The sequence below is a fragment of the Microtus pennsylvanicus genome, chromosome 12 (assembly GCF_037038515.1).
Source record: "Microtus pennsylvanicus isolate mMicPen1 chromosome 12, mMicPen1.hap1, whole genome shotgun sequence".
Classification (NCBI taxonomy): domain Eukaryota; kingdom Metazoa; phylum Chordata; class Mammalia; order Rodentia; family Cricetidae; genus Microtus; species Microtus pennsylvanicus.
The window spans coordinates 91,414,104-91,426,714 of record NC_134590.1 but is presented as its reverse complement, the minus strand read 5'-3'; the positions used below and the strand labels follow the sequence as shown (position 1 = coordinate 91,426,714).

The 12,611-nt window shown below is 52.1% G+C and overlaps 1 protein-coding gene and 1 non-coding gene across 2 annotated transcripts; one reads left to right on the top strand and one right to left on the bottom strand.

Moving 5' to 3' along the window:
* Positions 1 to 4,272: 4,272 nt before the first annotated feature.
* LOC142833208 (small nucleolar RNA SNORA15) lies at positions 4,273 to 4,404 on the bottom strand. The gene has a single exon (XR_012907345.1). It is a non-coding gene; the product is annotated as a small nucleolar RNA SNORA15 (small nucleolar RNA).
* A 1,412-nt stretch (positions 4,405 to 5,816) lies between these two features.
* On the top strand, positions 5,817 to 8,250 carry Tnfsf9 (TNF superfamily member 9). The gene is made up of 3 exons (XM_075943571.1): positions 5,817 to 6,394; positions 6,749 to 6,785; positions 7,531 to 8,250. The coding sequence occupies exons 1-3, from the start codon at positions 5,960 to 5,962 to the stop codon at positions 7,986 to 7,988; spliced, it is 930 nt and encodes a 309-aa protein (XP_075799686.1). The 5' UTR covers positions 5,817 to 5,959; the 3' UTR covers positions 7,989 to 8,250.
* Positions 8,251 to 12,611: the final 4,361 nt, after the last annotated feature.

Here is a 12,611-nt window from a genome sequence, read left to right as displayed (position 1 = left end):
AGGAGTGGGTCCGTGGGCCTTGTGTTTCTCCCATGCTGGGGTAGGGATCTCAGTGGGTTCTATCCCCAGTATGAAAAACAGCCGACCTGGGGATATAGGCCAGTTGGTAGAGCCCAGGCCTAGTGTGGCTCTAGGTTCCTTCCCCAACACTGAAAAAACTGGGTGTGAGGCTGCGTGCCTGCATGTGAGGGTGCGTGCCTGTGTGTGAGGGTGCATGTCTGTGTGTGAGGGTGCATGCCTGTGTGTGAGGGTGCATGCAGGTGATGTGTGAGGGTGCATGCATGTGTGTGAGGGTGCGTGTCTGTGTGTGAGGGTGCATGCCTGTGTGTGAGGGTGCGTATCTGTGTGTGAGGGTGCATGCCTGTGATGTGTGAGGGTGCATGCATGTGTATGAGGGTGCGTGTCTGTGTGTGAGGGTGCATGCCTGTGTGTGAGGGTGCATGCCTGTGTGTGAGGGTGCGTGTCTGTGTGTGAGGGTGCATGCCTGTGTGTGAGGGTGCGTGTCTGTGTGTGAGGGTGCATGCCTGTGTGTGAGGGTGCATGCCTGTGTGTGAGGGTGCGTGTCTGTGTGTGTGGGTGCATGCCCGTGTGTGAGGGTGCGTGCCTGTGTGTGAGGGTGCGTGTCTGTGTGTGAGGGTGCATGCCTGTGTGTGAGGGTGCGTGTCTGTGTGTGAGGGTGCATGCCTGTGATGTGTGAGGGTGCATGCATGTGTGTGAGGGTGCGTGTCTGTGTGTGAGGGTGCATGTCTGTGTGTGAGGGTACATGCCTGTGATGTGTGAGGGTGCATGCATGTGTGTGAGGGTGCGTGTCTGTGTGTGAGGGTGCATGCCTGTGTGTGAGGGTGCGTGTCTGTGTGTGAGGGTGCATGCCTGTGATGTGTGAGGGTGCATGCATGTGTGTGAGGGTGCATCCCTGTGTGTGAGGGTGCGTGTCTGTGTGTGAGGGTGCGTGTCTGTGTGTGAGGGTGCATGCCTGTGTGTGAGGGTGCATGCCTGTGATGTGTGAGGGTGCATGCATGTGTGTGAGGGTGCATCCCTGTGTGTGAGGGTGCGTGTCTGTGTGTGAGGGTGCATGTCTGTGTGTGAGGGTGCATGCCTGTGATGTGTGAGGGTGCATGCATGTGTGTGAGGGTGCGTGTCTGTGTGTGAGGGTGCATGCCTGTGTGTGAGGGTGCGTGTCTGTGTGTGAGGGTGCATGCCTGTGATGTGTGAGGGTGCATGCCTGTGTGTGAGGGTGCGTGTCTGTGTGTGAGGGTGCGTGTCTGTGTGTGAGGGTGCATGCCTGTGTGTGAGGGTGCATGCATGTGTGTGAGGGTGCGTGTCTGTGTGTGAGGGTGCATGCCTGTGATGTGTGAGGGTGCGTGTCTGTGTGTGAGGGTGCATGTCTGTGTGTGAGGGTGCGTGTCTGTGTGTGAGGGTGCGTGTCTGTGTGTGAGGGTGCATGTCTGTGTGTGAGGGTGCATGCCTGTGTGTGAGGGTGCGTGTCTGTGTGTGAGGGTGCGTGTCTGTGTGTGAGGGTGCGTGTCTGTGTGTGAGGGTGCATGTCTGTGTGTGAGGGTGCATGCCTGTGTGTGAGGGTGCGTGTCTGTGTGTGAGGGTGCATGCCTGTGATGTGTGAGGGTGCGTGCCTGTGTGTGAGGGTGCGTGTCTGTGTGTGAGGGTGCGTGTCTGTGTGTGAGGGTGCATGCATGTGTGTGAGGGTGCATGCCTGTGTGTGAGGGTGCATGTCTCTGTGTGAGGGTGCATGTCTGTGTGTGAGGGTGCATGCCTGTGTGTGAGGGTGCGTGACTGTGTGTGAGGGTGCATGCATGTGTGTGAGGGTGCGTGTCTGTGTGTGAGGGTGCATGTCTGTGTGTGAGGGTGCATGCCTGTGATGTGTGAGGGTGCATGCATGTGTGTGAGGGTGCGTGTCTGTGTGTGAGGGTGCATGCCTGTGTGTGAGGGTGCGTGTCTGTGTGTGAGGGTGCATGCCTGTGTGTGAGGGTTCATGCATGTGTGTGAGGGTGCGTGTTGTGTGTGAGGGTGCATGCCTGTGTGTGAGGGTGCGTGTCTGTGTGTGAGGGTGCATGCCTGTGTGTGAGGGTGCGTGTCTGTGTGTGAGGGTGCGTGTCTGTGTGTGAGGGTGCATGCCTGTGATGTGTGAGGGTGCATGCCTGTGTGTGAGGGTGCATATCTGTGTGTGAGGGTGCGTGCCTGTGTGTGAGGGTGCATGCCTGTGTGTGAGGGTGCATGCATGTGTGTGAGGGTGCGTGTCTGTGTGTGAGGGTGCATGCCTGTGATGTGTGAGGGTGCGTGTCTGTGTGTGGGGGTGCGTGTCTGTGTGTGAGGGTGCATGCCTGTGATGTGTTAGGGTGCGTGTCTGTGTGTGGGGGTGCGTGTCTGTGTGTGAGGGTGCATGCCTGTGATGTGTGAGGGTGCGTGTCTGTGTGTGGGGGTGCGTGTCTGTGTGTGAGGGTGCATGCCTGTGATGTGTGAGGGTGCGTGTCTGTGTGTGGGGGTGCATGCATGTGTGTGAGGGTGCGTGTCTGTGTGTGAGGGTGCGTGTCTGTGTGTGGGGGTGCGTGTCTGTGTGTGAGGGTGCGTGTCTGTGTGTGAGGATGCATGCCTGCGTGTGAGGGTGCATATCTGTGTGTGAGGGTGCATTCCTGTGTTGTGTGGGGGTGCATGCCTGCGTGTGGGGGTGCGTGTCTGTGTGTGAGGGTGCATGCCTGTGTGTGAGGGTGCGTGTCTGTGTGTGAGGGTGCGTGCCTGTGTGTGAGGGTGCGTGTCTGTGCGTGAGGGTGCGTGTCTGTGCGTGAGGGTGCGTGTCTGTGTGTGAGGGTGCATATCTGTGTGTGAGGGTGCATTCCTGTGTTGTGTGGGGGTGCATGCCTGCGTGTGGGGGTGCGTGTCTGTGTGTGAGGGTGCGTGTCTGTGTGTGAGGGTGCATGCCTGTGTGTGAGGGTGCGTGTCTGTGTGTGAGGGTGCATGCCTGTGTGTGAGGGTGCGTGTCTGTGTGTGAGGGTGCGTGTCTGTGCGTGAGGGTGCGTGTCTGTGTGTGAGGGTGCATGCCTGTGTGTGAGGGTGCGTGTCTGTGTGTGGGGGTGCGTGTCTGTGTGTGAGGGTGCATGCCTGTGATGTGTTAGGGTGCGTGTCTGTGTGTGGGGGTGCGTGTCTGTGTGTGAGGGTGCATGCATGTGTGTGAGGGTGCGTGTCTGTGTGTGAGGGTGCATGCCTGTGATGTGTGAGGGTGCATGCCTGTGTGTGAGGGTGCGTGTCTGTGTGTGAGGGTGCATGCCTGTGTGTGAGGGTGCGTGTCTGTGTGTGAGGGTGCGTGTCTGTGTGTGAGGGTGCGTGTCTGTGTGTGAGGGTGCGTGCCTGTGTGTGAGGGTGCGTGTCTGTGTGTGAGGGTGCGTGTCTGTGTGTGAGGGTGCATGCCTGTGTGTGAGGGTGCGTGTCTGTGTGTGTGGGTGCATGCCTGTGTGTGAGGGTGCGTGCCTGTGTGTGAGGGTGCATGTCTGTGTGTGAGGGTGCGTGTCTGTGTGTGGGGGTGCGTGTCTGTGTGTGAGGGTGCGTGCCTGTGTGTGAGGGTGCGTGTCTGTGTGTGAGGGTGCGTGTCTGTGTGTGAGGGTGCATGCCTGTGTGTGAGGGTGCATGCCTGTGTGTGAGCGTGCATGCCTGTGTGTGAGGGTGCATATCTGTGTGTGAGGGTGCGTGTCTGTGTGTGAGGGTGCGTGCCTGTGTGTGAGGGTGCATATCTGTGTGTGGGGGTGCATGCCTGCGTGTGGGGGTGCATGCCTGCGTGTGGGGGTGCGTGTCTGTGTGTGAGGGTGCATGCATGCGTGTGAGGGTGCATGCCTGTGTGTGCTTGTGTCCCAGCAGTCAGGAGGGTCAGGCTGTCTAGAGAGTTTGAGGATGACCTGTGGTACACCAGACACTATGTCAAAACAGTCTCCCCATTTCATAGTTGTTTCCTGCAAATGCAGAGGTAAACCAACTGGTCCCTCTTTGGGCACAAAACAGCTTAAAATTATTTTAAATTGCATTTTTTTCTTTTCTTTTTTGGTTTGTTTTTCTAGACAGGGTTTCTCTGTAGCTTTGGAGCCTGCCCTGGAACTAGCTCTTGTAGATCAGGCTGGCCTCGAACTCACAGAGATCCGCCTGCCTCTGCCTCCTGAGTGCTGGGATAAAAAGGCGTGTCCCCCCCCCCCCCCCCCCCGCTTGTTTTTGTTTTCAAGACAGAGTTTCTCCGTGTTGTCTTGGCTGTCCTGGAACTCACTCTTTTTTTTTTTAACTTGTACTCACTTTTAATAATGATATACCATAAAAAAAACAGCATACCAATCATTTTAAAGGAAGACGTTACTTTTGCATGGTGTCTGGCTGTGTAAATTACTGACTAAAGAACACAATATTCACCCATGCCTTGGAACTCACTCTGTAAACCAGGTTGACCTCTAACTCAGAAATCCTCCAGCCTCTGCCTCCCGGGTGTCATGATTAAAGGCATACACCACCAGCACCCAGCAGAATTACATTTTCTTTCTTTCTTTCTTTTTCTCTCTCTCTCTTCTGTTTTTCGAGACAGGGTTTCTCTGTAGCTTTGGAGCCAGTCCTAGAACCAGCTCTTGTAGATTAGGCTGGCCTTGAACTCACAGAGATCCGCCTGCCTCCCGAGTGCTGGGGTTAAAATGGGATTAAAAGTGCAAGCCACCAACGCCCAGCAAGATCACATTTTCTTACCGCGTGCTGGTAGCGGTCAAAGGACGTCTGCAGGATAGCTCTGTAGGTGCCAGTTCTCTCTCTCTGTCAGGTGGGTCCCAGGGGCTGAACTCAGGACACCAGGCTAGGTGGTTACGTCATTACCAGCTTGTCTTTTCAGCAGATCAAGACTTTGAGGAGTCTGTCCCCAGGGCTTGCCCAGCGTCAATCACCTCTCATTTCCTCTTTTGGGGGCCTTTTCTGATGTTCCTGCCTCTCCTGGGCCTTCAACTCACACAAGAGCAGTGAAAGAATGGGAAATCGAAAATGTGTCGGTGGCCCAGGGGGAATTTCTCCATCTGGGTTCTCCAGTCTTCTGCCTCTGGGGTCCTAAAAGGTTCCTGACAGGAAGCCCCAAGAAGGTGGGTGGGGACAGGCCAAGAAAGGCCCCGGGGGTCTTGGGGAAGAGAGGCTGGGTGGGGGTGCTCAGGAGGGCTCTTCAGTTCCTCTGGGAGTGGGGAGTCGATGAATCTTGGATGTCCCCAGAGTTCTTTGCAAAAGCCCTGAATTTAGGGGAACCCTGGGGGCGTCCCAGGGATGGGGAGCTAGGGGTTGGAAGAAAGGGGAGCAAGAGAGACAGGGAGACAGAGGCTTGAGAGTCAGAGACAAAAAACGGAACTGAAGAGCTGAGATAGAGACAATTAAAGACCTCCAGGCAGGGCAGTCTCGGTGAACAGTCCCGTTATCACGCCTCCCGTATATATATCCAAACCTCAGGACAGCGAAAAGAAGGGAAACAGACCGTGGATCCAGGAGAGGCTAGGGAGGGAGTGGATCCCGACATCACATGGTCCCATCATATAAAGAGCTGTTTAATGTGTCAGTGTTAAAAAAAAAAAGCACATACACACGTCACCGAAAAAAAGAAAAGAAGGAGGAGGAGTGGGGAGCAGAAGAAGGAAGGGGGGAGGAGGGGGAGACAGAAGAAGGAGGGAGGAAAAGTAGGGGAGGGAGAGGAGAAGAAGAAGAAAAAAGAGGACAGGCATAGGATCTGGATACCACGGTGGGACTAGAGTGGAAGAGGGGGGAGGGAAAGATACCACGGTGGGACTAGAGTGGAAGAGGGGGGAGGGAAAGTTCCCGTAGTCGTGGGGCGGAGCGAGGAGCCCGGGAACCCCGCGGCCGTCCTCATCCGCCCGGAAAATACGCCTCCGCAGCCTATAAAGCTGCCTATAAAGCGCGGGCGCAGGCCGGAGAGAAGCACTGCCCGACCGTGGCCATGGATCAGAGCACACTGGATGCGGAGGACGCCGCGGAAGCCCGGCATGCCTCAAGTACTGTGTGCCCGGCGGATGCTGCGATTCCCGCCGTTGCTGCGCTCCCATCGGATGCTGCGCTCCTCGCAGGTACCGTGCGCCCAGAGAATGCTGAGCACCCTAAGGATGCTGTGAGTCTCAGGGTTAACGTTCAGGACCCCGAGCTCGCGTGGCCGCCTGCCCCGCACTCGTGTTCCCGCTGCCAGCTGCTCTACTGGCTAGGCGCTTTGCTGTTGCTGCTCGGGGTCGTCTGTGGCCTGATCGTTCTCTTCACCCGTATCCTGACCCCGCCGGCGCTCACAATCTCCACCTCGACCACCCAGGGGACCTTAGAGAAGACTTCAAACCTGACAGTCACCCCTGTTTCCCAAATTGGCTACCCCATCACTACAGGGCAGGTGAGGCACGTCCCGTTCCCGGGGGAATCCTTTCTTCTAAAAGCACCCCTCTGCACCGTCATGGGGAAAACACCTTCCCCTAGCGCCCTCGAGCGACCACGTTTGACACGCCCCTTCTCCGTCTCGCACTCAGAGACTTCTTTGCGTCTTAACCCCCTCAACTTCCTATGTACATATCGGACCCGGGAGAGGACTACCGAGGGTGCACCGCATTTCCCTACAGTCCCCTCTAGGTCCCCGGGGCTTTCCTCCATCCAAAGTTGAAGGACACCTCAGTGTGGACTGAGTTATGAACTCCCACCTGCCCCTCTAAGACGTAGGGGAGCCCTTACTTTGTTTCTTCTTTCTTCCCAGGGGTCTTCCGTGTTCGCCAAACTGCAGACTAAAAATGGTGAGTGTGCCTGATGTATCCCCCGCGGGTCCTGCAGAGAGGCTGAACAAAAGGGCCATTGGTGTCACGTAATCTGTGCCCCTCTCTCACCTCTTTAGCCCCCCCCCCCATCATAGCACCAGCTGTCACCCTAATTGGGACTTCTCCCTCCCCCCTCCCTTCCCCTTCCCCTCCCCCCTCTCCCTCCTTCCCTTCCCCCTCCCCTCCCCCTCTCTCCCTTCCTCTCCCTGTCCCTCCCTTTCATGTAACCCAGGCTTCCCTTAAATTCATTTTGTAGCTGAGGCTAGCCATTCTCCTACCCGAATGAACCCAGGGCTTCAGGCGAGCCCTCTTCTGCTGAGCCCCAGCCGTTGTCCCTAAGTTCTTGATCCTCTTCCCAATCTCTTTGCCCTCCTGGATTCCCCCTTCCTGAAGTCTCTCTCCTTCCTCCCCTGTTCTCTTGCTCTTTCTTTCTCCTTTTCTCCTCTCACCCCTCCACTCTCCCCCCAGCACTCCCCTTTGCTTTCCCTCCTCACCTCACCCTCCCACCCCTTGGCTCTCCTCACCTCCTCCCTGGAGCTTGCCTACATCTCCACCCTAGACCTCTCTTCCCCTCTTTTTTTTTATTCCACACCCACTTTCTTGAGGCCTATCTACCTCCTTCCCTCAGTTTCCTTCTGTTCTGTTTCCTTCTCCCTACCCCCACTCCCAAGGTCCCATTTCTCCATACCTGACTACCCTCAGCAACTCCTTGTTCTTTTCCTAGAGGCATTGCTGAACAATAGGACCCTGAGGTGGCACAGCCAACACGGAGCTGGGAGCACATACCTGTCCCAGGGTCTGAGGTATAATGATGACAAAAACGAGCTGGTGGTGGACCAAGCTGGTCTCTACTATGTGTCCTTGCAACTGAAGCTCAACCGAGTGTTCAAAAACATGGACCACAAGGTGCGGGGTCAGGTCTCTCTTGTTCTGCAACTGAACCCCCGGGAAAATGACCTTGACAGCTGGACCCTGTCTGTGGACCTGTTCCCTTGCTCCATGGAGGCCAACTTAGTCGAAGGTTCCCGGAGTGACCTGATACACCTGAAGGCTGGCCACCGTCTCAGCGTGGAGCTGAGGGCCTATCTGCATGGAGTCCAGGGGCCGTACCATGACTGGCAGCTCTCTCAGACGGACACCACCAGCTTTGTGCTCTTCCTTGTGAAGCCTGGCACCTCGTGAGAATTGTCACCCATATGATAACGGCAAATGGCTGCTGCCAGTCAGCCTTCTTATGACCCCTGGTTGCTGAGGCCCCAAGCTGCTATATCTCATGGGGCCTGAGCAGGGGTCCCCTCTTCCAGTACTGTCCCCACATCCTGTCCCTGACTGGACTCAGTATTTATTGTGAGCATAGCTCAGACAACACTTTATGTAATTCATTGGACAGCATTAGCAAACTACTGGGCAGGGTGCTATCGAGAAACCAGTCACCAAGGATATGAAAAGGAAAGTCTTTATTTATACTAATATGTGAGAAATAAATATATTTGTAAATAAATTTTTTAGAATTATTTTTGTTGTTTAATTTTAAATTTTCACGTCCATAGCGTGGTGTTTGTCCATGAAGTTGGTGCACGTGTGCTGTGTGTGATTGTCCCTGTGTAGGAGGATAGAGGTTGGCGTGAAGGGTCTTCCTTGGTCACTCTCCGTCTTGGTTTTTGAGAGAGAGTCTCTCTGAACCTGGAACCCACTGTTCCTGTAAGGCAGTCTGGCAATCAAGTCCCAGGAATCCTGTCTCCATCCCTGGCATCATCCTCCACTCCCTTGGGGTTGGGGGCACTACTATACTGTGGCTTTTATGTGGGTGCTGAACATCCAAATTTAGGTCCTTAAAATAATTGGCTAAACTGGCTCTGTGCCACTATTCCTTTTTTGAGACAAGAGTCTTGTGTAGCCCAGGCTGGCCTAAAAGTCCATATGTAACATAGGCTGGCCTCAAACTCAGGCCTCTTCTGAGTCCCGAGATGACAGGGTGGTGGGCATGGTGCTGGGGATGGAACCAGAGTCTCATACCCACGAGACCTGCACTCTTCCTCCGAGTAGTCTATTTCTGGGAATCCAGCTTCGAACAAGCAAAAAAAAAAAAAAAAAAAAAAAAGAACAAAGCACCCCCCCCCCCCCAGCCATCCAGGTTTGGCAGAACCAGCAGCACACACCATCTCTGTAGTGCAAGTCTATGATTTATGATGTGAAGGCATGGGGCTCTGTGCTAGGCCAACACCTTCACATTATAGAGACAGAACCCATTGAAGCAATATAATTGTAGATTTGAAGGAAAGAAGGAGACTTTGTTAAGGAAGTTATCCCTTCCCCCCATGAGTGTGCCAGCCAATGAATGATTCAGCTGCAGCCTTCATCCGGGACTCCAGGTAATGGCAAGGATGGGAACTGCGTGTGTGGCTGGGCATGTGGAGTGTGAGTCCAATGACAGCCACACTGCCAATCTCCCAGCGGAAGCTGAGGGGTGATGTAATCCACTCGGGCAGTGTATTTGTAAACTCAGCTGATAGAGTGTTTCCTCACTGGTGTGAGTCACCAAGTGCGAAACCCACAGCCACCGTGTCTCAAAAGATTTTTAAAAAGTTTCCATTTTATTGTTTCCTAGCTGTGACTTCAGGTGACTTACCTTGCCTATGGGAGGGGGGAGTGGAAATCCCTTTGTCACCCCACCTAAACTGGATTCGGTGCTTTGGGACCTCCGGTTGGGTTTATTGCTTAATTGGGGATTTAGCCCAGAGGAAACAGCAGTGCTGAAGTTAGCTTCTGATTTGTTCTTCGAGGGTGATGGTGGGAGTCTAAAAATCAATGTACAGTAAAGCACTTGCTCACTGACACATAGCATGTGGGGTGCCTGTTACCTTCTGAGAGAGATGCTGGGGCTGGGGTGCCTGGGAGGCCCTGGCTTCCATCACAGCCCCGCACACATTAATACAGAAACACACACACACACACACACACACACACACACACACACACACACACACACGTCTGGATTTGCATCAGACAGGAAGCAATAAAGCAGACAGGGGTTTGCTGCCCACCTGTGATATAGGTATGAATAATTTGCATTGATAGAGATTTAAGGTCAATTTTGTTATATGTATAAATGTTTCTGATGTAACTTTTACTTGATAACTATTTTGTTATATGTAATTTTGCTATGTTAAGGTTAAAGCCTTCCTTTTTTGTTTAAACAGAAAAAGGGGAAGTGATGTGGGAGTGTCATATATCAATCTGTTGATTTCATTGGCTAAGCAATAAAGAAACTGCTAGGCCCATTGGATAGGCCCACCCTTAGGTGGGTGGAGTAAACAGAACAGAACGCAGGGAGGAAGAGGAAGTGAGGTCAGACTCGACAGCTCTCCACTCCGGAGCAGACGCAGGAGAGACGCCATGCTACCTGCTCCAGGGAAGACGCACGCTATGAAGCTCCAACCCAGGATGGACTTAGGCTAGAATCTTCCCAGTAAGCGCACCTAGGGGCGCTACACAGATGATTAGAAATGGGCTAAATTAATATGTGAGAATTAGCCTAGAATAGGCTAGATAGGAATGGGCCAGAGCAGTGTTTAAATGAATACAGTGTCCGTGTAATTATTTCGGGGCATAAGCTAGCCGAGCCAGGCGGCTGGGGATTTGGGGATGCAGCCCCGCTGCCGCCCCCTATTACTACAAATGACGCCCAGACGTGTGGCTAACTAAACCCACTTAAAAAACCTGAGAAGGCTTAAAAATAAGGGAGAGAGAGTTTAACACAGATTTTTGCTGTTTGTTGGTGGTGTGCTGTAGAGAGATTTCCTGATTCGGCAACAGCAGCAGAAAAAACGCTGTGTCATTTCAAAGCGTGGCTTCCTGGGGCTGTGCCACCAGTGCAAACTCTGGCTTTATGTTTGTGTTCCCGCTTGGGATCGGAAGGAGAGTGCTCTGAGACCTTGATGATGACGCACAGCTCCCCACCTGCTCCTGGGCAGAAGGCAAAATCAGGCTTAGGCAGGCGGAAGAGCATGGCGGATTCCTGCCGCCATACAGGGACGTGTTTTCAGACTGCGCAGTGCTCTGTGTGTCAGATTTGGATGTAATTTAGATGAAAAGAATTTCTGTGCTGCATGCTCAGTCTCAGAATTAAAGTGCTGAGTGCCGCTCCTACCTGGTAGCCCCAAGAGGCTTCCTGACTCAGCTTTAGCTGCAAAACCCTGCGGCTCATTAAGAGGTCCTGCCACAAAACACTTAAACGGTGGTGACGAAAAGCTGAACGCATGCTTTTCGGTTTTCAGCCGTAGCAGGAAAAAAGCTGCGCATTTAAAAATGTCGGCTTTCTGGGCCATCCTGCCAGGGCAAACTCTGACTGTTTGAGGCAGGAGGGCAGGCTACTGAGAGAGGACTTGAGTGTCTGTTGTAGCTCACTGGCTGGCAGGGACCTTGAAAAGCCATAGAGGTGTGGCCGTAAACATGGCTGCAGCCTGTATATCAGCCATGAGGCTGGAAAGCTAAGGATCCAGCTGTCAAAGCCACACCTTTAGTCCTACTGATATTGCTTGGTAAATTAAAGACTCATGTGGTCAGAAAAACAAAGAGAGATATACAGTAAAGAGAGATTCAGAGACAAAGAAAATTTCTAAATGGTTTACTGTGTGTTAAAAATATATGCAAGCTGAAAGTTGAAGTTCTTAAACCAAAAACAAAAAAAAGGAAGAGAGTTGTTGTGTGTACACACCTTTAATCCCAACACTTGGGAGGCAGAGGGAGATAGACCTCTGTGACTTGAAGGTGTGGTAGCACACGCCTTTAATCCCAGTGCCTAAAAGGCAGAGACAAACAGATCTCTGTGAGTTCAAGGTGTAGTAGCAAACACCTTTAATCCCAATGCCTGGGAGGCAGAGACAGGCGGATCTCTGAGAGTTCAAAGACAGCCTGGTCTACAGATGTATGCTCAAAAAGCAAAAAGTTAACCTAGGAATGTCACAGCTTAGATTCTTAAGCGTCTAGTGATTTAAAGGCGTAAATCAAAAGTGCTCCTGGATAGTAAAAAATTGCAGATTCACAATAGGACAGATTCAGACCACTAAATGAGTCACACTGTTGGATGAATATACGTAGGCTTGGGAGAGAGAAGAAAAAGAATATAGAGAATAAAGTTAATGGTTTAAAAAGAAAAAAGTAAAAGTAAAGTCTTTAAAGAGACAGAGTACAGATAGTTATAGATATAAATAAAAATAAGCCGCGTAAAGATGGAAAATTCACAGAGAGTCTGGATTATGTACATTGTGTTTTCTTTAAAATTTTTGACTGTGAAGGAGCTAAGTACAGAGAGACATTTCATTATATGGACTGCCAAATGGAACCAGAACGGATATGATAAGGGTATTATGATTTCAGAATTTGGATCTAAGGATATGATACTTTGGAAAAGAGATTCTTCTTTTGTTTTCACAGAGGATGAGACTTTATGGATTTCTTCTATTCCGATTTGGTATGATGGACCACGTCCTCCTGAAGGGTTGCTGTGAACATCTTCAGAAAATTGCTTCGCTCAACTGCCAACTGAGATGACCCTGGCACACAGGTTATACCATGAAAGACCTAATTAACGACGCCCCCATTCAGCAGGAAGCAGTTTGGAGAGAAAAAACTGCGCCCATGTTCCCAAATATGGTTTATAAGTTCTTTTACATTTAAAGGGGGAAATGATATAGGTATGAATAATTTGCATTGATAGAGATTTAAGGTCAATTTTGTTATATGTATAAATGTTTCTGATGTAACTTTTACTTGATAACTATTTTGTTATATGTAATTTTGCTA